The sequence below is a fragment of the Chiloscyllium punctatum genome, chromosome 39 (assembly GCF_047496795.1).
Source record: "Chiloscyllium punctatum isolate Juve2018m chromosome 39, sChiPun1.3, whole genome shotgun sequence".
Classification (NCBI taxonomy): Eukaryota; Metazoa; Chordata; class Chondrichthyes; order Orectolobiformes; family Hemiscylliidae; genus Chiloscyllium; species Chiloscyllium punctatum.
The window spans coordinates 61,201,157-61,225,065 of record NC_092777.1 but is presented as its reverse complement, the minus strand read 5'-3'; the positions used below and the strand labels follow the sequence as shown (position 1 = coordinate 61,225,065).

The 23,909-nt window shown below is 41.9% G+C and overlaps 1 protein-coding gene across 7 annotated transcripts in view; it reads right to left on the bottom strand.

The window, feature by feature from the left end:
- cep112 (centrosomal protein 112) overlaps nt 1-23,909 on the bottom strand; it is a 577,437-nt gene that overhangs the window by 90,627 nt on the left and 462,901 nt on the right. For 6 of the 7 annotated variants that reach the window (XR_011954852.1, XR_011954853.1, XM_072558882.1 and 3 more), the window contains one exon: nt 7,987-8,136. The exons of the other annotated variant lie outside the window; for it this stretch is intronic. Coding sequence is in view for 4 of the 6 variants with exons in the window: in XM_072558882.1 (XP_072414983.1) it covers nt 7,987-8,136 (150 nt within the window). In the remaining 2 variants the exon portion in view is untranslated. The remainder of the gene's footprint in view (nt 1-7,986; nt 8,137-23,909) is intronic. 7 annotated transcript variants of the gene reach the window in all.

Here is a 23,909-nt window from a genome sequence, read left to right as displayed (position 1 = left end):
TAAGGGGACATTATAGGAAATTACAAAACAGCATCATTAAGTTGTGATAGAGTCTGCTGGGTATTCAGATAGATTAAGGCATATTCTGTTCACTTTTGTTAGTGTTTCATTCAATAGACTGTAAATAAATTCTGTTTTGTTTGAAACTTAGTGGTTTGACTAGCTGTATCACTCTAGGAATATCTGCCTTACATCTGACTAAAAAAACTAAAACATGTAGGGCCTAGGTTACTTAAATTGTTTTGAAGGGGTCCAGCCTTGTCTACAACAGACGCACAGTGGGGTTTTCAGAGATCATGTTTGGGATGACAAGTGCCCCCTCTACTGAGATAGCAATGGTGACTGTGGAGATGAGACTCTGGTGGAAAATCCTGGATTCAGTGGATTCCTATCACCAAATAAGGGTGAGAAATTATCTTATTGAAACTTACAAAATAATTAAAGAGATAGTCAGTGTAGATGCAGGTAAGATACTTCCCCTGACTGGGGAGTCTAGAACCAGGGGGCACAATTTAAAAATTAGGGGATGCTATTGAGGGTTGAGATATGGAAAAATATTTATTCAGAATATCAGTCTTTGGAATTCTCTACCCCAGAGGACTGTGGAATCTCAGTCTTTGATTATGCTTAAAGTAGATATTGACAGTTTTCAGATTACCAGTTGTGGAAAGAATTATGGAGATAGTACAAGTAAAATGCATATGAACTGGAAGAGCAGGCTTGATCGGCTGAATTGCCTAACTCCTGTTCCTTGGATTAGGGAGAGCAGCAAAATTTGTATGGGGCTTATCACCAGAGAACATGAAGAGTTTGGTTGAAACCCCTACATTAGTACATAAAATAATATTTTTATAAAATACTTTAAAAACTCTAATTTTCTTATTTATATTTATTTATCATATGTTGTTTCATAACATGTGAATTTTAATTTTGTACTGAATGTCACTGTTGCTTTATTACTGTTTTGTGTTTCCTGGCATCTTTGTTCACTTTAATTTTCAAGTATTAAGATGTTGTCAAATTGGTAAATGATTTCAGAAGCACTCTCTCAAACAGTCAACTTACATGATACACAGTGAGTTGCTTTCAGAGCCAGTTACCGAGCAGGGAAAGCTTTGTGCTTATTTTACAATCATCATAATGACTAAGCATAGAAAAGGAGTCAATTCCAGAATGGGGATTACTTTACATGGCCATTTTGGGGTGCACATAAAATACGGTGGGAATCCAGGCTACAAGCTTCTCACCCACCTCTTAGATGATTCCTATCGTATAGGGGAGGAACTCACACACTTTTGAGTAAATACTTACGGATCAACTGAATTGTTAAAAGCTCAATAAATGATGAGCTCAATATTACCCTGGCCACACCATGACAAAGTTGTTGTGGACAGGCAGGCAGGTGGAAGTGGACACTGTTTTCTTTTTAAAGAAAAGCTTTAAAAAGGAACTTCTATCTTTAGAGGATACCCTTTGTGCATCAGACACAAACCCGGAAAACAGATTCACCACCCACCCCAAAATAAAAAATCAAAGGATGCTTGAACACTCCTAGTTGAATACCCCTAACTTCCCTGGATCTGGAATCCATTGGAACCTTCAAGCTGGGGCTGCTTGTAGTGTCTTGGTTCTGCTGAAACTATTGGAGCTAATTTGATTTGATTTGATTTATTGTAGTCACATGTACCAAAGTACAGTGAAAAGCTTTGTTTTGCGAGCAGTACAGGCTGATCATAGCAAACAAGGACATACAGATAGTAGGCTGCTTAGACACAGTGAGGCATACAGGTTATACTTGCACAGGAGGTGCACAAAGCAAGATCAACATTATTTGAAGTTAGAGAGTCCATTCATCAGTCTAATGATAGCAGAGAAGAAGCCATTCTTGAACCTGTTGGTGCATGTGTTCAAGGTTCTGTATATCCTGCCTATAGGAGAACATTACTGGGGTGGGAAGCAAAGAGAATGGTAAGTGAAGTCCGTGGATGGGAGGTTGGCTTCTGTGATGGCCTGGGCTGTCCAGACAATCTTCTGTAGTCTCTTACAGTGCTGGGAAGAGAAGTTGCCGTACCAGACTGTTATGTACCCGGCTGGTATGCTTTCTTTGGTGCATCTGTAAAAGGTGGTGAGGGGCCATACGGACATGCTGAATTTCCTAAGCCACCTGAGGAAGAAGAGGTGTTGTTGTGTCTTCTTGACCATTGCACCTACGTGGGAGGTCCAGGACAGATTGTCAGTTATTGTCACTCCGAGGAATTTGATGCTGTCAACCCTCTTAACTTCCACTCCATTGATAATAAATGGGGGCATTATGTGTTGAAGGCAGAGCTGTAGTCAATGAGTAGGAGTCTAATGTAGGCGTCCTTGTTGTCCAGATGTTCCAGGGCTAGGGAAATGGCATCCGGTGTGGACCTGTTTTGCCAGTAGGCAAATTGTAGGAGATCGAGGCAGTCTGGGAGGCGCACGTTGATGTGTGTCATAACCAGCCTCTTGAGAGCTTTCAGCCAGTCTTTGGCAGCACCAAAGGGTATAGCCTTGTGTCACTGAGGGATGGAAACCGAATTGCATCAATTTAGACCACACACAGCATGGTATGGCTGAGAGACAGTTTCCTATTGGTCTATTGTGACTTTTGTTTTGGAGGAGAGGTGGGTGAGCTGTTTATGTCATTCCACCACCACCAATTAAATTCTGCTCCATGTTGCAGACAAAGGGTCATTGTGACACTTGAGTTTACTTTGCTAGCAATAGTTCTGAAGTTGTCTGTTAGTCAGTGGTGAAAATGATCTGAATTATTCAGCTTTCCTGCACTCCTGCCTTGACTTACAAACTTGGGTTCAATCTCCACTTCAGCATGTACTCTAGGTTGAATGTAGTGCATACTGAGGGAGTGTCTCAATGTTGGAAGATTTTGATGAAGAGCCTCCATAAACACCTCCACCCCTCAGCATTCTTCAGCCAGAAACGCTAAGTTGATGATTCATCTTAGCCTGCTCCAGGGGTCCCCAGCATTAAAATATCACCCTTCAGCCAATCTGATTCAGTCAATGTGACATCAAGAAACATTTGATGGCTCTGGATACTGTAAAATCTATTGGCCCCAACAGCATTCCGGCAATAAAACTGAAGACCTGTGATCCAAGACTTGCTGCACTTCTAGCCAAGCTGTTTCAGTCCAGCTGAAATATTGGCATCTATCCAACAAGGAGGAAAATTGTCAGGTATGACCTGTACATGAAAAGCAGGACAAATCGAACCTGGCCAATTATTGCCCCATCAGTCTATGCTTGATCATCAGTAAAGAGATGTAAGGTGTCATCAACAGCGACATCTAACAGCACCTGCTCAGCAATAACCTGATTCAAACTTGGAACAAAAGACCGGAATTCCAGAGGTGAGATGAGAGTGATTACTCTTGATATTAAGGCCGCCATTTGACCAAGTGTGACATCAAGGAGCCCTGGCAAAATTGCAGTCAATGAGATTTGGTGGGGAGGGAGTTGATATTTCTCTACTGGTTGAAATCATACCTGTCACAAAGGTTGTGGTTGTTGAACATTAGTCATCTCAATTCCAGAACATCTTTGCAGGGGCTTCTCAGGGTAGTGTCCTAGGTCCAACCATCTTTAGCTGCTACATCAATGTCCTTCCTCCATCATGTGTTCAGAGTGGGGATGTTTGCCAAAGATTGCACAACTTTCAGCACAATTCACGACTCCTCAGATACTGAAGCAGTTCACATCCTAAATACAGCAAGATCTGGACGATATCCAGGCTTAGGGGGTAAAAGTGGTAAGTAACATTTGCTGTGGGTAATGATCATCACCAACGGGAGAGAATCTAACCATTGTGCCTTGACATCCAATGGTGTTACCATCATTGAATCCCTCACTGTCAATATTCTAGGGGGGGGGGGTTACCTTTGGCAGAAGCTGAACTAGACAAGTGATATAAATACAGTGGCTAAAGAGAATGTCAGAGGCTAGCGATCCTGCAGTAAGTAACTCACGTACTGACTCCCCCACAGCTTATCTATCATCTACAAGGCACAAATCAGGGATGTGATGGAATACTCCCCACTTGCCTGGTTGTGCAATTCCAGCAACACTCAAAAAGCTTGAGTCTTCCAGGACAAAGCAGCCTACTTGATTGGCTCCACATCTGCAAACGTCCACTCAGTCCAACACTAACACACTGTAGCAGCAGTTTGTACCATCTATAAGACACACTGCAAAAATTCACCAAGACTCCTTTCAATAGCATTTTTCCAAAACCATGACCACTACAATATAGAAGGAAACGGGCAGCAGATACATGGGAATATCACCATTGCATATTCCCATTTTGACTTAGAAATATATCACAATTCCTTCACTGGGTAAAAATCCTGGAATTCCCTCCCTAATGGCATTGTGGGTCTACCTACAGCACATGGACTGCAGCAATTCAAGACATCAGCTCACCACCACCTTCTGAAGGGCAACTAGCGACCTGCAATATATGCTGATCGATCCAGAAATGCCCACAACCAACAAAAAAAAACATTTGTCTCAATTGACTTCTTAAGTGGAAGTTACCACATTACTCTCTGTTTCTCCTTTTGTTTCTTAACGTTTGTGTGGCAATAAAGAGGCGATATAAAAATAGGATACAGAGGGTCCTACTGTTGTAGGGTGAACTATCAAATTGTGTTTGAGGGTGAGATCATACAAACTTTGAAGAATAGATTAGATTGGTGGCTGGAGCAAAGGAAGTCAGAGATCATGGAAGAGGTAAGGCTCACAACAATAGGGCTACTGGATAAAAGCAAATTACTGTGGATACTGGAATCTGAAACCAAAAGAGAAAATGCTGGAAAATCTCAGCTGGTCTGGCAGCATCTGTAAGGAGAGAAAAGAGCTGACGTTTCGAGTCAAGCCATCCCTACATCCGGATTCCTTTAATGTCCTGCGATACATTGACAGCTTTCAATTCGCAGGCCCTAACCATCTTCTATTCACCATGGATGTGCAATCTCTTTACACCTCCATCCCACACCAAAATGGCTTGAAAGTTCTTTGCTTCTTTCTCAAAAAGAGGCCCGATCAATCTCCATCCACCACCACTCTCCTCCGCCTGGCTGAACTTGTTCTCTCTCTCAACAACTTCTCCTTTAACTCATCCCATTTTCTCCATATCAAAGTTGTAGCAATGGGTACCTTCATGGGTCTTTTTCATGGGGTATGTGGAACATTTCTTGTTCCAGGCCTACCTGGGTCCCCTCCCACAATTGCTTTCTCGGTACATCGATGACTATTTCGATACAGCTTCGTGCTCTCGTGCTGACCTGGTAAACTTCACTTCCAGTTTCCATCCCTCCATCACCTTCTCCTGGTCCATCTCCGACACTTGCCTTCCTTTCCTTGACCTTTCTGTCTCCATTTCCGACAATAGTCTATCCACTAATATCCATTATAAGCCCACTGACTCCCACAGCTATCTGGACCACAGCTCTTCTCATCCTACGTCCTGTAAGGATTCTATCCCTTTCTCTCAGCTCCTTCGCCTCCGCCCATTTGTTCCGATGAGGCCACTTTCCAAAGTGGTGCTCCTAATATGTGCTCCTTCTTCTCTAACCGTGGCTTCCCACCTGCAGTTGTTGACAGGGCTTTCGACAGTATGTGGTTCATCTCCCGCGCCATGACCCTCACCCCCTCTCTCCCCACCCAGAACAAGGATAGGGTCCCTCTTGTTCTCACCTTTTGCCCCACCAGCCTTCACATGCAAAGAATAATCCTCCGCCATTTTCGCCAACTCCAACACGACGCCACCACTAAACAGATCTTCTCTTCCCTCCTCTTGTCTGCATTCTGCAGAGATCGTTCCCTCCGGGACAACCTAGTCCACTCCTCCATCACACCTAACACCTCTCCCATCACACACGGCACCTTCCCATCACACCTAACACCTTTCCCATCATACAGGCACCTTCCCATCACACCTAACACCTCTCCCATTACACACGGCACCTTCCCATGCAATCGCAGAAGGTGTAACACCTGCCTCTTTACCTCTTCCATGCTCACCATCCAAGGCCCCAAACACTCATTTCAGATAAAGCAGCGTTTCACTTGTACCTCTTTCAATTTGGTCTATTGCATTCGTTGCTCCCAATGTGGTCTCCTCTATTTTGGAGAGACAAAACACCGACTGGGTGATCGCTTTGCTGAGCATCTTCGGTCTGTACGCAATCAGGTCCCGGACCTTCCCTACTTGAACACACAATCCTGCTCCCATGCCCACATGTCTGTCCTTGGCCTGTTGCAATGTTCCAGTGAAGTTCAACGCAAACTGGAGGAATAGCGTCTCATCTTCCGACTAGGCACGTTACAGCCTGCCGGTCTCAACATTGAATTCAACAACTTCAGATGATTATCCCATCTCAACTCCTCTGTTTTCATTCATAATTTTATTTCATTTATTTTATTTATCTTTTTTTATTTTTTTTTCACTGTTCTGTGCCTCTTATTTCTTGATTGTCTCTCTTTCTCTTGCTCCCCACTCTCTCATCACCTTTTTCCTCTCCTCTTCCCTCTTTGCTACCCTTCTCCCCTGTTTTCCATTTTGCCTTTGCTTCACCCATCCCCCTATAATTTGTCACATAGAATAATCGTCCGCCATTTTCGCCTTGGTCATTCACAGCTCCTAGTCTCCCTATAATCTCTCTACGCACTGTCATTATCACCTCTTTATTGTAACCTTTGCTTCTGGAGCCATGATTCACCTTCTGTCAGCCTAGTATAAATACCTCCCTATTTCTCCCTTTTTTTAGCTTTGACAAAAGGTCAGTTAGACTCGAAAAGTCATCTCTTTTCTCTCCTTACAGATGCTGCCAGACCTGCTGAGATTTTCCAGCATTCTCTCTTTTGGTGACAATAGGGCTACTGTTTGTATGTAACTTCCCCTTAGTTATTTTTCTGATCAAAATGTATATCTTACATTGACTAATATTCACTTGCATTTTTATTCATTTCACCACATTTCCTAAGTTGGAGTTAACTATCTGGTTAAAATATTACAGCTTTGTGAATATGCAATGGAAATGCATAACTGTGGCCTCACCAATCAGCGTAAAGTGTGTTTGGAGAAGGCTTTTTCTGTGCTGAAGTGTCGGTTATTTTGAAAAAAATGATTTGCTAATTTAAAGCCTTTGTGTGAATCTGAATTCTGTAGTTCGAGGAAATTACTACTTTCCTTGTGTGCCATGATTTTAAGTTTAATTGGGTTGATAATCATTGTAGGTGCTATTGACTTATACTTATTATGCTTCTGTTAAATCCACAAACCCCATACATTTCCAAAGGTGACACCATCACTCCATAAATGTGTTTGCGAGAATGAAAAGGTAGCCCTGAGAATAAAATAAAAGACCTCCCAACAAAAAGGAAATATTTTCTGCTCTGTCAAGGAGGGTCAGAACTTGGAATGTTAACTCGTCTGTTGCATTCTATTTCCACAGTTACTAACTAATTTGTTGAGAATTCCCAGGACTTTCTGTTTTTGATTCAGGTTCCCAGCATCTGCAGCTTTTGGCTGTTGGTTCCAAAATGCACGAACAAATTTTGGTCCAGGAAGGAGGCAATGAGATAGAGTTATGTGACAATTGCAGGTCATGCTAGAAGCTGATCCTGCCTGGGTAGTCTGCAGCTGATGAACAGTAAGATCAAAGCCAGTCCTTTGGATACACTGTTGGTGTCTACGTGAGTAAATGAAGAGAAGTCATTGGCAGCCTTTATCAGTCCTGAACTGAGAACCACAAGAAGGCAGAGGTAAATAATATTTCAGTGAATCTCATGAGAAAGCTAGCTGGCTCTGAAGTACTATCTGCCTGGCTAGATGTATGAAACTTGTTCTGACCTAATACAACAACAATCAGATAAGATGGTGCTTCCAACAACATTTGTAATGTAAGAGAAACACAAATGTGTTAAAAATCCATTTGAATACCTTGATACTTCTATCATTATCTCTAATCAACAGCCTCTTCTCATCTGCACATCTTCCCACAGCTTCTTGGAGCTGTCTCTCTGCAGCCAGCTGCTGTCGGCTGTTCTCTTCCCTTAAGGATGTAATAGTAGTCTGAAGTTCAGCTACAGTCTGAAAAGAAAACAATAACTGAAAATCCCAGTTGCTTAAACATGACTATTTGCTTAGTTTGAAAATGCTTTGAAGCGTGATAATAGCTGTGAAAATATTTGAAACTGTATTTATCAGCTGCCAAATGCAGAGAATATTCAAACTTTCTCAGGATCTTTAATTGCCATGGAATTTTGTCTTAGGCACAGCAGATAAAAACAAGCATGTTGCTGCATTTTTGTTTGTCTACTGTGTTCCGTAATATTCTAGATCAACAGGTGTGACATGTATTAAGTTGGCCAAAAATGTAGATATTCATGCAGCACCATGATAGACACAGTTACTTTCACTGGCTTTAGTCTGAGGAGAAATTGGTTAGCCTCATCACAGAATAAAATTAGAACACCTCAGGCGACTGACTGTGGAGTTTGCACATTCTCCCCGTGTCTGCGTGGGTTTCCTCCGGGTGCTCCGGTTTCCTCCCACAGTCCAAAAATGTGCAGGTCAGGTGAATTGGCCAGGCTAAACTGCCCGTAGCGTTAGGTGAAGGGGTAAATGTGGGGGAATGGGTTTGGGTGGGTTGCGCTTCGGCGGGTCAGTGTGAACTTGTTGGGCTGAAGGGCCTGTTTCCACATCGTAAGTAATCTAATCTAAAACCACATCGCTAAAATCTTTAAAATTGTCAGGAATGTTAATATATGAATATTTAACACACTTGTACCAAGCTTCTCTCTGTACTGCTTTAACAATGGCATTTTCCTATCTGTTATGGACCCAACAACAGACCTTAATCCCAACTGCATTGGATAGCACCAGTGCAATCCTTTTCTCCTTGTGCTCATCACAGAAAGTGTTGTTAGTGTATCCCATGTAAGCAATAAGCAAGCCTAATTTGGTATGGATAAGGAGTAAAACCTACTCTACTTAGTTTGAAAGTTTACAATTTCCCATACGAGCAATTTCAGAGTCCTCCTCTTGGAGCAAAACTACTAATTTAGTACTAATTTGTGCCAAATTCTGAATAATTTTACACTGAACTCACTAAAAGCTGGGCAAAGAATGCTAACTTTAAAATTTAGGATCCTTCTGCAATGGAAGGAGAGCTTTGTCATGTGCTCAGTGGGTTCAATTATTGTTTAATCTATAATATCAGATAAACAGAATCATAGAAATTTTAAAAAAACTCCAATGAGCTATTTCTTTTGACTTAGTACCTGGGAATGTGGGCAAAACATAAAACAACCTAGAAGATATCTCCAATTTCTGTATACCAGCTGACTATACAACAGCAGACCAATTGTTTGATAAGCATGTCAGCAAGCTACAGTAGCTTTGTTCTAAATTAAATTAGTATTTGTGAAAGGACAATAGGTCTTTTTTTTTGTCTAACATTAGAGATGAAGATCAGTCTCAATTACTTACACAGATACTTCTTAATGGCCAGATAATTAAGGTACTAACATTTCTAACATTCATGTAGACAAGATGTTCATAGTAGTTTTCTAATGGCTCATCTACTTTCGTCATGACCATGTGCCAAAGGCAAATGAGCCAACATAAGACATCTACTCATAGCTTGCATATTTAAGTTGTGGAAATGATTAGTATCTTAATTGTCTGACCTTTGAGAAGAACTAGTACAAGTAAGTGAGCTTGCTTCAACATTAAGGGTGAAGTCAAATCCTAACGGAATGGCACTGCTAGCTGAAGGAGCTTTATGGAGTCTTCAACACAAAAACACTTCATCAAAGATCCAGTCAAAAGCTGCTGAAAGATTAATATAGTTGATGAAATTAAATGTTTTGAAACAGCTAGGCTATTTAATTATAAAACTGCTAGTTACCTGCAGTATTTTCTGCTTTTCTGAAATGACCTACCTGCACATAAACTTGACTAAAGGTTTTAGTCTGAAGATTAGCTGTGTAATATATATTGATAACTGAGTTATTGATTGCCCAACCAAAGGAAATGGAATTTCTCAATTCATTCTACCATCTACAATCTATATTCAATCATTCATTCTCTAAAAACTCTTCTTAATCTAAAATTATTCAATGAAATCTCCTTGTAAGCTTCTCTTTCCTCATGGAAACAGTACTAGTATCTGATGGCTGACTTCACAAAGTCGTTTCCAATTCCTGAAAGCATCCCAAAGAATCTACTTTGGAAACCCAAGACTTTAATACCCTTTCCTTATTGTAGAGCATCTAAAACTATACATATATTTTTTACTGCATTCTAATTATGTTTTATGCAAACTTAATGTTTCTAATTCTCTATGACCCTATACAGAGGAACCTCGATTATCCAAATATCAATTATCCGAATATTGAATTATCCATAGGAGATCTCAAGGCCCCAACAGAAACATTACATCAAAGACGTGCTTCCAACACTGATCGCGTCTTGTGTTTACGGTGATTAAAAGTGAACTCAGCTTACTGGCAAGCTGCCGAGAACAGTCCTGAACATTGATGGGAGCTCAGGCACCGTCTCCAAATCACTAACAGCCCGCCCTCGTTCTCTGCCCCCGCACTTTCCCTGGAGCTCTGCATTGGGATGAACCCTAAACACCCCTTCCCCAGATAATCTCTTCATTATTGTTCTGTACAGGGCAAAGGTAGAACCTGTCAAAAGGTTGCAGTAAAAGGTTGTATGTATGTCTGTGTCTGTATGTGCTATTTGAAGCCTCACACCCCCTCCGCACCTCCCTCTGCTTCATCCCCACAAAATAAAAGGTGGCAGCAGCGTCAGCAACAGTCTTGTTGTTGGTGTCCAGTCTGGCTACCCTGGAGAGGGGGCAGGGGCGGACGAGGGCGTGGGGGCTCGCATGTGGTGTGCTGCTGCCTCGTCTCCTGAATGGGGAGTGGACTTAACAGAAAACTCTGAGCCCCAGAGGAAAGGCATTGAATTAATTAACCGAATAATCGATTATCTGAATGAAATAGTAATTCCTGATGAAGGGCTTTTGCCCGAAACGTTGATTTCGCTGCTCGTTGGATGCTGCCTGAACTGCTGTGCTCTTCCAGCACCACTAATCCAGAATTTGAACGAAATAGTGCCTGCCCATCTCATTTGGATAATTGAGGTTTCTCTGTAATCACAATAGACCTACAGAAGCTCCTGTGGAAGTCAGTAAAAGGGACCAAATTTCAAAATACAATGCAAATAGTTCAGGCATGTGAAAAAGCCTTTCACACATTTGACAAATCTTGTCTGCATCACCTCCCCAAAGAGTTATCCAGCTAGTCCCATTCTCCAGCCCTATCTCCATAGCCCTCTAATTTCATCATTTTCAAATTTATATCTAGCTCTCTTCTGAAATCTCCAAGGTAATCTGCTTTCACCACTTTCCTAGGCAGCACATTCCAAATCCTAACAAATCTCTGAGTGAGGAAGGTTCTCCACATCTTGCTCCTAGTTTTCTTGCTGACAGTTTTGAAATTGTGACCTCTAGTTACTGACATACCGACTAATGAAACAAAATATCCTACTTTACCCTGTCAAAATTATTCATAATTTTGAACACTTCAATAAAGTTAACTCTTAGTCTTCTCTGCTCCAAGCCCAACTTCTTCAATCTTTCCTGGCATAATGTTGGTTAACCAATTGAAAAGGAAATCTGGAAACTACTTTACAAAGATTGATATAAGCTGAGTGAAAGAGGGCTTGTTAAAATATGCCTTGTCAGTATTAATTGTATTCAGGGAGGGACCTTGGATAATATCTACCTGCTGATGAATGCAACTCAAGGGCTAAAGTGATTTGTGTTGAAAAGACTGTGGATTGCACATGATGCTATCTTTGCATCCATTGAGTGTGATCCAAGTGCTTATAGTTGTGTAAGATATAACTTTGCTGGATCAACAACTTAAAAGTGAAATGAATCTATTAATTTGAGGAAGCATTTGCCTGTTAGATCATGTTGAATTTGCGTTAGTTCTGATTCATGTTAAGTAATAGTTCAAAAAACTGGAATCTTGTGCGTAATTTCTTCATTTAAGGACCATTCAGTAAATTTGATTATTTTGATTCATGGTTTCATCACAGGAATTGTAACAAAGTATTTACTATTTATTTCTGTCATGCCCTTTATCCATCTACGTTTAGCTTTACTAAAGCCCCTTTTCAACCTCCAAATGCATTTTCTAAGTTTGTCAACCTTTTTAGTTTTGTTAGCCTGAATTATTATCATGTGGCAACATTCTATTACAGGTTTACTTTTAATCCAAGGACACTAATCCTTGATGAACACCACACCTTCTTTTTACCTTACAGGAATACATAATTAAAACCCTTCAACACCATATTGCTCTCTATCCCTGTAATCTCTCGCAGCCAGTAAATGCCTCCTTTCCATATTCCTAATTCTTTAAAACTCCAGCATTTTGTGCATGGTCTCTTCTTTATTCCAGTGGGCTGCTTTTTCTAGGATGATATCGAGCTTCTGGAATGTTGTTATAGATGCACACATCTAGAAAATTGGAGATTAATCTATCACACAACTGACTTCTGCCTTGCGGACAGGTTTTAGGGAGTGAGCAGGCAAATTACTCTGGCCTACACTTGTAGTCACAATATTGATATGATGAGTCTGTTTGAGGTCCTGGTCAATGCTGATCCAATGATGTTGGAGGATTCAGCTACGTTAATGCCAAAGTTATATTTCCCCTTGTTGGATATTATAATTGTCTGGGGCACCTATGTGGTGCTATTGTTACTTACTACTTAATAGCCTGAAAGTTATCCAGGTCTTTCTGCATGCAAGCAAGAACTGCTTTAGTATCTAAGGGACTGCAAGTGACATTGAATTCTGTGCAGCCATCACTTCTGACCTTATGCTGGAGGGAAGGTTATGATGAAGCAGCTGAAGATAGGCTGAGAACACTTTTCTAAGGAACTCCTGAGGCATTATCCTGATCTGAGAAGACTTTCTTCCAAAATCCATCACTATCTTCCTTTAAGCTAGGTATGACTTCAAACAGCAAAGAATCTACCACTTGATTCGCACTGACTTCAATTTTATTAAGGCTCCTGAATGTTGTACTTTGTTAAATTAATAGGCTTTGCATAAGCAGTTGGGAATGAACACATCCTGAGTGAGACAAAGTCAGAATTAGTGTGTATTTCTGGGAATTTAGAGCACAGGGAAAGATATACTTCTGCCATTTTTTCTGTGGTTTGTAGTTTGTCAGGAGTATAGTCTATAGTAATGAAAATCAGGGAATGAGCGCCCTAGATATTAAGCATCTACCAAAAGGTTTAATTAAAAGTGGTAAATCATGGCAGGAGAGTTCACAGCTGTGGCATGCTCTTTCTGCTCTATGTGGGAGGCCAGGTACATTTCAGTGGCTGGGAGCAGCATGTGTGCTGGAAGTGTTTCCCTTTGCAGATCCTGGAGACCAGGGCTTGGGAACTGCAGCAGCTGCTGGGGCCAATGTGGAGCTTTCATGAAGCAGAGACTATCATGGTTAGCACATCTAGGGAGGTGTAGGTTAAGACTCCACTGGCAAGAAGGGAATAGGTGATCACGAGGCAGAAGAACAAATATAGACAGGCAGTGCAGGAATCCCCTGTCTCTATTCCACTGCACAACAGATATACTGCTCTGGATACTGTTGAGGGAAATAGCCCTACAGGGGAAAGCAACAACAGCCAAATCTGTTGCACAGGGAGGAGTAAAAACATAGGAATGCACAGATATAGGGGATTCAATTGTAAGGGAATAGATAAATGCTACTGTGTCTCCATATTAGACTCCAGGATGGTATGATGCCTCCCTGTAGCTAGGTTCAAAGATGTCTCAGAGCAGCTAATGGAAATCCTGGAGGGGGAGGTTGAACAGCTAGTGATCATGATGCACATTGGTACATATGATATAGGTGCAAAAAGGAATGGGGTCCTAAGAGCAGAATATAGGGAGTTAGGAAGTAAGTTTAAAAATTAGGACCTCAAAGGTAATGATCTCAAGATTGCTACAAGTGCCACATCTGCTTAGAGTACAAATAGCAGGATGAACACGTGGCTGAAGAGATGGTACAAGGGGTAGGATTTCAGATTCGGTTCTAGGGGAGGTGGGTCCAGTACAAACTGGATGAGTTACAAATGGGTAGGACCAGGACTGATGTCCTAGGAGTAGTATTTGTTAGATTGGTTGAGGAGGCTTTAAAATAAAATAGCAGGGGGACGGGTATCAAGGAGTCAGAGGAATGGGAATCAAATACAAGATCAAAAGATAGAAAGGGAATAAGGAAACCAGCAAGTAGAGAAATCAAGGGCCAAATCAAACAAGGTTACAATGGAAAATAATGAGAATAACAAGTAATGCTAAAAGGCAGTCTTAAGAGCTTTGTGCCTTAATGAGTGGAACATTCACAATAACTGACTGTAAAAGTTTCTATGCATATGTGAACAGAAAAAGATTGGTGAAGATAAATGTAGATCTCTCAGTTAGATAAGGGTGAATTCATAATAGAAAATAAAGAAATGGCTGACCAACTAAATATATACTGTGGTTCTGTTTTCACAAAGGAGGACACAAAAGATACCAGAAATGTTAGGGAAATGTTCGGGTTTAGTGAGAGGGAAGAACTGGTGGAAAGCAGTATTAGCAGTGAATTGGTTATGGGGAAATTGATGGGATTTGAAGGCAGATTAATCCCCAGGGCCTGACAGTCTACATCACAGAGTACTTAAGGAAGTGACCCCAGAAATACTTGATGCTTTGGTGGTCATCTTCTAGTATTCAAAACTCTGAAACAGTTCCTACAGATTAGAAGATAGGTAATGTAATTGTTCAATTTAAAAAAGGAGACAGAGCAAAAACCGGAATGATAGACCAGTCAACCTGACACTGATAGTGGGGAAAAATGCTAGAGTCTATGATAAAAGATTTAATAACCGAGCACTTGGAAAACAGTGACAGTATCGAACAGAGTCAGCATGGATTTACGAAAGGGAAATAATGCTTGACAAATTTACTGGAATTCTTCAAGGATGTAACTCAGAGTCGTTGAGGGGGTGCCACTGGATATGTTTTATTTGACCTTTCAGAAGGCTTTTAACAAAATCCCACATTAGAGATTAGCATTTAAAATTAAAGAACATGGGATTGGGGTAACGTATTGAAATGGATAGAAAATTGCTTGGCAGGCAGGAAACAGAGTAGAGAATAAATGGGTCTTTTTCCAAATGGCAGCAAGTGACGAATGAGGTAATGCAGGGATCAGTGCTAGAACCCCAGCTATTTACAAATTATATGTGTGTTTTAGCTGAACGAATTAAATATAATGTCTCCAAATGTGTAGACGGATGAAAGTTGGGTGGGAGGCTGAGCTGTGAGGAGGATGCTTTAGTGTGATTTGGACAAGCTGAGTCGCTGGGTAAATGCATGGCAAAAGCAGTAAATGTGGATGAATGTGAGGTAATCCACTTTGGGAACAAAAACACTTAGGCAGATTACTATCTGAATGGCTATGGATTGAGAGAGGAGAGTATGTAATGAGAACTGGGTGTTTTTGTACACCAATCACTGAAAATGAGAATGCAGGTGCAGCAGACAGTCAATAAGGCAAATAATACGTTGGCCTTCATAGCAAGAGGATTTGAATATAGCAGCAGGGCTATCTTGTTGCAATGATAAAGAGTCTTGGTGAGATCACATGTGGAATATCGTGTACAGTTTTGGTCTCATTATGGTATGTTCTTGTTAGAGAGGCTGAAATAACTCCACAGAGGTCAGTATCCTGTCACCGAGTCATCTTTTATTTACACATGAAGAATCTTTTACACTGACCCAGCTCCTTCAGAGCCAGTTCTCAGAGTGAACAGGATGTCTGATATTCCTGTTCTTATCTGTCAGCCAGGGCTCCCTGATTGGACCAGATTATCAGCCCCAATCAGGGAACTTATATTCTATGAGGTCCATCTGGTTGACCTCATTACAATCACGAGATCCCTCACCCTCTGAATGTGAGGACAAAGGCTGGTTCATTTTTTTTGTAGGTCCTCCAGGGGTGTTTTAGCACTGGGTCAGATTCCTATAATACTGCCTCTGATGTGGGTGGTGTATAATGCACAATAGTTTGCCTGTTGAGCCTGGAGCATTTCGGAAGAAATTCAATTTCTTCCTCAGGCAGCAAAAGCACCGAGGCAGCAACATCCGCTATGTCCATCTCAAATTCCAAGGTATATTCAACACTTTATGGAGAGGGACAACCCACAGATTCTGGAACCGTTGGAAAGGCTGTAAAGGAGCTGGGTACATTTAGGTCTCACCTAATTTGTGAGTTTGCAGCTTTCATGTGGTCCATGTGCTTGTTCAAGACTGTCACACCAACCTGAACTTTATACATCACTGGTCCTAATTTGTTGTCGACCATACCCATGGCCTCTTACCTATACAGGGCCATTCCCCATGGTTCCTACACCAAACATCATCCCCTGAAATAAGCTATCTTTCTGGTGTAGCAGAGACTTATGTCTGGCATTGGCACTCTTGATGACGTTTCTTCCCCCCCCCCCCCTCCCATGTCTGGGAAGATCAAATTTAACCTGATGTGAAGTCTTCTCCCCATTAGCAAATCTGCTGGAGCTCTCCCTGTAGTTGCAATAAAGTACAAAGAAAATTATAGCACAGGATCAGGCCCTTCAGCCCTTCAAGCCTGCGCCGATCCAGATCCTCTATCTAAACCTATTGCCTGTTTTCCAAGGATCTGTATCCCTCTGCTTCCTGCCCATTCATGTATCTGTCTAGATACATCTTAAATGACGCTACTGTCTCTGCCTCTGCCACCTCCGCTGGCAATGCATTCTAGGTACCCACTACCCTTTGCATAAAGAATTTTCCATGCATATTTCCCTTAAACTTTTCCCCGCTCAACTTGAACTCATGACCCCTAGTAACTGAGTCCCCCACTCTGGGAAAAGCTTCTTGCTATACACCCTTTCCAGATGTATCATGATTTTGTAGACTTCAATCAGCTCTCCCCTCAACCTCTGTCCTTGTAATGAAAATAATTCTAATCTACTCAACCTCTCTTCATAGCTAGCATCCTCCATACCAGGCAACATCTTGGTGATCCTCCTCTGTACCCTGTCCGAAGCATCCACACCAATTTGGTAATGTGGCGATAAGAACTGTACGCAGTATTCCAAATGTGGCCGAACCAAAGTCTTATACAACTGTAACATGACCTGCCAACTCTTGTACTCAATATCCAGTCCGATGAAGGAAAGCATGCCGGATGCCTTCTTGGCCACTCTATTGACCTGCGTTGCCACCTTCAAGGTATAATGGACCTGAGCACCCAGATCTTCTGTACATCAATTTTCCCCAGGGCTTTTCCATTTACCATATAGTTTGCTCTATAATTGGATCTTCCAAAATGCATCACCTTGCATTTGCCCAGATAGAACTCCATCTGTCATTGCTCCACCCAACTCTCCAATCTATCTATATTCTGCTTCATTCTCTGACAGTCCCCTTCCTTCAGATCACTTTTGTACATCACAAACAACAGTGGTCCCAACATGGATCCCTGTGGAACACCACTGGTCACAGTTCTTCATTTTGAGAAACTCCCTTCCACTACTACTCTTTGTCTCCTGTTGCCCAGCCAGTTCTCTATCCATCTAGCTAGTATACCCTGGACCCTATGTGACTTCACTTTCTCCATCAGCCGACCATGGAGAACCTTATCAAATACCTTATTGAGGTCAGAGTCGAGAGTGTGGTGCTGGGAAAGCACAGCCGGTCAGGCAGCATCCAAGGAGCAGGAGAATCGACGTTTCAGGCATAAGCCCTTCATCAGGAATGAGGCTTGTGGGTCGGGGCTGAGAGATAAATGGGAGGAACTGGGGTTGAGTCCAAGTAGATGACGTCTACAGCCTTTCCTTCATCAATCAACTTTGTCACTTCCTCAAAGAATTCTACTAAGTTGATAAGACATGACCTTCCCTGCACTGATAAGCCAATTTTCTTCCAAATGTAAATAGATCCTATCCCTCAGTATCTTTTCCAGCAGCTTCCCTACTGCTGACGTCAGGCTCACCAGTCTATAATTACCTAGATTATCCTTGTTACCCTTCTTAAACGAGAGGACAACATTAGCAATTCTCCAGTCCTCTGGGACCTCATCCATGTTCAAGGATGCTATGAAGATATCTGTTAAGGCCCCAGCTATTTCTTCTCTCGCTTCCCTTAGTAACCTGAGATAGATCCTATCTGGACCAGGGGACGTTCCACCTCAATGCCTTTAGATTACCTAACACTTCCTCCTTCCTATGCCGACTTGAGTAATCAAATGTTTATCCCCTAACCCAAACATCTGTCATGTCCCTCTCATTGGTGAATACCAATGCAAAGTACTCATTAAGAATCTCACCCATTTTCTCTGACTCCACGCATATCTTTCCTCCTTTGTCATTGAGTGGCCAGCCCTTTCTCTATTTACCCTCTTGCTCCTTATATACAAGTAAAAGGCTTTGCGATTTTCCTTAACCCTGTTTGTTAAATATATTTCATGACCCCTTTTAGCCCTCTTAATTCCTTGTTTCAGATTGGTCCTACTTTCACGATATTCTTCTAAAGCTTCGTCTGTTTTCAGTCATCTAGACCATATTCAGTTACTAGGGGTCACGACTTCAAAGTGAGAAGGGAAAGGTTTAGGGAAGATATGCATGGGAAGTTCTTTATGCAGAGGGTGGTGGGTGCCTGGAAAGCATTGCTAGCAGAGGTGGTAGAGGTGGGCATATAGCGTCATTTAAGATGTGTCTAGACAGATATACGAATGGGTAGGGAGCAAAGGGATACAGACCCTTAGAAAATAGGTGACAGGTTTAGATAGAGGATTGGGATTGGTGCAGGCTTGGATGATACGAAGGGACCGTTCCTGTGCTGTAATTTTCTTTGTTCTTATGTATGCTTCCTTTTTCCACTTAGCTTGTCTCACAATTTCACCTGTCATCCATGGTTCCCTAACCTTGCCATTTCTATCCCTCATTTTCACAGGGACATGTCTGTCCTGTGCTCTAATCCACTTCTCTTTAAAAGCTTCCCATGTATCAAATGTGGATTTACCCTCAAACAGCTGCTCCCAATCCACATTCCCAGCTCCTGGTATTTACATACTGCCCTATAAAAACCTCCTGGATGCTACTTCATGCCCCTTGCATGAAGGGTGGTCCTTTAATCAACAAGAACTAGGAAAGTTTGGTATCTTATGAAATTGTAGTCTGTTTCTTTAAGCCTGCCTTTAAAGTTTAGACTGCTGTTTCCGCCAGACCATTGGATGATGGATGTTACAGAGCTATTCATATATGTTGAATACCATTTGACTTTAAGAAATACTCAAATTCCCTGCTGATAAATGATGGCCCATTACCTGTGACCAACCCTTCTGTGTTTTGATAGTCCATGTTTTGCAAAAGATGCATGCAGTTTGACGCATTAGCTCTATGCACGTCCCAATACTTTTTGTGGGCTCCCACAATGACTAAGAACATGAACCCATGAAAGGACATGCGTACTTGACATGTAAGCAAGTCCAGGGTTTACCTGGCCATTCACACAAATGTGAGGGAGCTGCTGGTCGTAATTTTTGTTCTTGGTAGCATTTTGGGCACTGCCCCACCAATGTGGCTATGTTAGCATGCAATTCTGGCTACCAGACATAACATCTCACCCAAATCTTCATTTTGGAAACCACTGGATGACCTTGGTGGAGTTCAGCCAGTACCTGGCACTGACCTTTGCTTGGGTCAATCACTCTTACTCCCCATAATAATATACTGTCCTCTCCTTTGTACAGTCATACAGCATGGAAACAGACCATTCAACTAAACTAGTCTACACTGATCATGTTTCCAAATAGACTAGTTCCAACTGCTCATATCCCTCTCAACGTTTCCTATTCATGCACTGATCCAAATATCTTTTAAATGTTGTAACTGTACCTCCCTCCACCACTTCCTCCAGCAGTTACCACTGACCACTGTCTGTGTAAAAAAAAATTTGCCCCTCATGTCTTTTTTAAGACTTTGTCCTCTCATCTTAAAAAATGGCCCCTAGTTTTAAACTCACCCACCGGAAAATATCCTTGCTAGTCAACTTATCTATGCCACTCATGATTTTATACGCTTCTATAGGGTCACCCCTCAACCTCCTGTGTTCCACTGAAAAAAAAAAGCTTATCCAGCCTATTTGTATCACTGAAATCTCCATTCCCGGCAACATCCTGGTAAATCTTTTCTGAGCCTTCTCCAATTTGATGATATCCTTCGTATAACAGGGCGACCAGAATTGTACACAGTACTCCAGACAAGGCCTCATCAACAGTCCAGTACAGCCTCAATGTGACATTCAAACTCCTATACTCAAACATCTGAGTAATGAAGGCAAGCGTGCACCTTCTTAACCACCCCATCAAAAATGTGATGCAAATTTCTAAGAATTATGTACCTGAACCCTGAGGCCTCTCTGTTTGCACTGTAAGTCCTGCTCTTGTTTGTTTTACTAAAATGCAATACTTCACATTTATCCAAATTAAGTTCCATCTGCTACTCCTCAAGCCATTGACTCAATTGATTCAGATCTCCTTGTAATCTTAGGTAACCTACTTCACTATCCACTACCACCAACTTTAGCATCATCCACAAGCTGACGAACCATGCCTCCTACACTTTTCATCCAAACTGTTTGTATAAATGATAAACAGATTGTACTGATCCTTGTGGAACTCTACTAGTCACAGGCCTCCAGTCTGAGAAACATCCCTCCACCTCCACCTTCTGGCTCCTATTATCAAACCAATTTTGAATCCAATTAGCAAGCTCACCCTGAATCCCAAGTGATCTAACTTTACTAATTAGTCTACCACGCGAAACTTTGTTAAAGGTGTTACTAAAGTCCAAGTAAACAAATCTACTATTCTGCCCTCAATCTTTTTGGCTATTTCCTCAAAAAACTCAACCAAGTTTGAGTGATGCAAGTTCCCTCACACAAAACCGTACTGACTATCCCTAATTGGTCTTTGCCTCTCCAAATTCTAGATGATGAAAGGAAAGGCTGGTAGGTACAGGGAATGCTGGATGACTAAATTGAGGGTTTGGTTAAGAAAAAGAAGGAAGCATATGTCAGGTATAGACAGGATAGATCGAGTGAATCCTTAGAAGAGTACAAAGGAAGTAGCAGTACACTTAAAAGGGAAATCAGGAGGGCAAAAGGGGGACATGAGATAGCTTTAGCAAATAGAATTAAAGAGAATCCAAAGAGATTTTACAAATACATTAAGGACAAAAGGGTAACTAGGGAGAGAATAGGGCCCCTCAAAGATCAGCAAGGTGGCCTTTGTGTGGAGCCACAGAAAATGGGGGAGATACTAAATGAATATTTTGCATCAGTATTTACTGTGGAAAAGGATATGGAAGATATAGACTGTAGGGAAATAAATGGTGACATCTTGCAAAATGTCCAGATTACAGAGGAGGAAGTGCTGAATGCTTTGAAATGCATAAAAGTGGATAAATCCCCAGGACCTGATCAGGTGTATCCTAGAACTCTGTGGGAAGCTAGAGAAGTGATTGCTGGGCCTCTTGCTGAGATATTTGTATCATCGATAGTCACAGGTGAGGTGCTGGAAGACTGGAAGTTGGTTAACGTGGTGCCACTGTTTAAGAAGGGTGGTAAACACAAGCCAGGGAAGTATTGACCAGTGAGCCTCTCGTCGGTGGTGGGCAAGTTGTTGGAGGGAATCCTGAGGGACACGATATACATTTATTTAGAAAGGCAAGGACTGATTAGGGATAGTCAACGTGGTTTTGTGCATGGGAAATCATGTCTCAAAAACTTAATTGAGTTTTTTGAGGAAGTAACAAAGAGGATTGATGTGGGCAGAGCAGTAGATGTGGTCTATATGGACTTCAGTAAGGCGTTCGACAAGGTTCCCCTGGGAGACTGGTTAGCAAGGTTAGATCTCACGGAATACAGGGAGAACTAGCGAATTGGGTACAGAACTGGCTCAAAGGTAGAAGACAGAGGGTGGTGGCGGAGGATTGTTTTTCAGACTGGAGGCCTGTGACCAGTGGAGTGCCACAAGGATCGGTGCTGGGCCCTCTACCTTTTGTCATTTACATAAATGATTTGGATGCGAGCAGATGAGGTACAGTTAGTAAGTTTGCAGATGACACCAAAATTGGAAGTGTAGTGGACAGCGAAGAGGGTTACCTCAGATTACAACAGGTTCTTGACTATATGGGCCAATGGGCTGAGAAGTGGTAGATGGAATTTAATTCAGATAAATGCGAGGTGGTGCATTTTGGGAAAGCAAATCTTAGCAGGACTTATACACTTAATGGTAAGGTCCTAGGGAGTGTTGCTGAACAAAGAGACCTTGGAGTGCAGGTTCATAGCTCCTTGAAAGTAGAGTTGCAGATAGATAGGATAGTGAAGAAGGCATTTGGTATGCTTTCCTTTATTGGTCAGAGTATTGAGTACAGGAGTTGGGAGGTCATGTTGCGGCAGTACAGGACATTGGTTAGGCCACTGTTGGAATATTGTGTGCAGTTCTGGTCTCCTTCCTAACGGAAAGATGTTGTGAAACTTGAAAGGGTTCAGAAAAGATTTACAAGGATGTTGCCAGGGTTGGAGGATTTGAGCTATAGGGAGAAGCTGAACAGGCTGGGCTGTTTTCCATGGAGCATTGGAGGCTGATAGAGGTTTATAGAGTGACCTTATAGAGGTTTACAAAATTATGAGGGGCATGGATAGGGTAAATAGGCAAAGTCCTTTCCCTGGGGTTGGGGAGTCCAGAACTAGAGGGCATAGGTTTAGGGTGAGAGGGGAAAGTTATAAAGGAGACCTATAGGGAAACATTTTTTCAGACAGAGGGTGGTGCGTGTATGGAATGAGCTGCCGGAGGAAGTGGTGGAGGTCTGTACAATTGCAACATTTAAGAGGCATTTGGGTGGATATATGAATAAGAAAGGTTTGGAGGGATATGGGCTGGGTGCTGGCAGGTGAGACTAGATTGGGTTGGGTTGGGATATCTACTCGGCATGGACAGGTTGGACCGAAGGGTCTGTTTCCATGCTGTACATCTATATGACTCTATGACTCTATAATTAGTCGAAGCTGGGTTGAAATATTCCTTAACTAAATCTGACAATTCTTGAAAGGTTTTAGTATCTGATGCCTCAGGAAAAGTTAGAGCCCCAATAACCGAACAAGCTGCGGGTCCACAAGCTGTCAGAAGAATCCCCCCCAATGTCATTTGCCCAGAAAAAAATAATGCAATCCTTCCACTAGGCCCAGTCCTCAATGGCAGGATGGAATAAGTCAAGCCTTCCAAATAACGGCATGATGCCAACAATGCTTATCCCAACTCAAAAACAACTTTGTGAGTGAAATTCTTCAGGAGCTTGCTTTTCTCTTATTGCTGTTGAAATAATTCCACAGAGGCTGGTATCCCATCACCAAGTCCTCCTTTATTTACATATGGAGAGTTCTTGACACAAATGCAGCTCCCTCAGTGCCAGCCCTCAGAGTGAACAGGTTGTCTAACACTTCCATTCTTTTATTTTGTGAAGACACCAACAAAAATCAGTCTCTTCTCTTTAAAGAGCAGAGTCCTTCACTCCACACTGATCTAGCTCTTTCAGAGGCAGCTCTCAGAATGAAAAGGATGTCTGACAGTCCTGTTGTTTTCTTATTATACCCACACACTATCGCCTAATTGAACACTCCTCTTCTTTTTTTTAAGGTGTGAGACACAGTGAGAGACACAAGGTGCACGAAT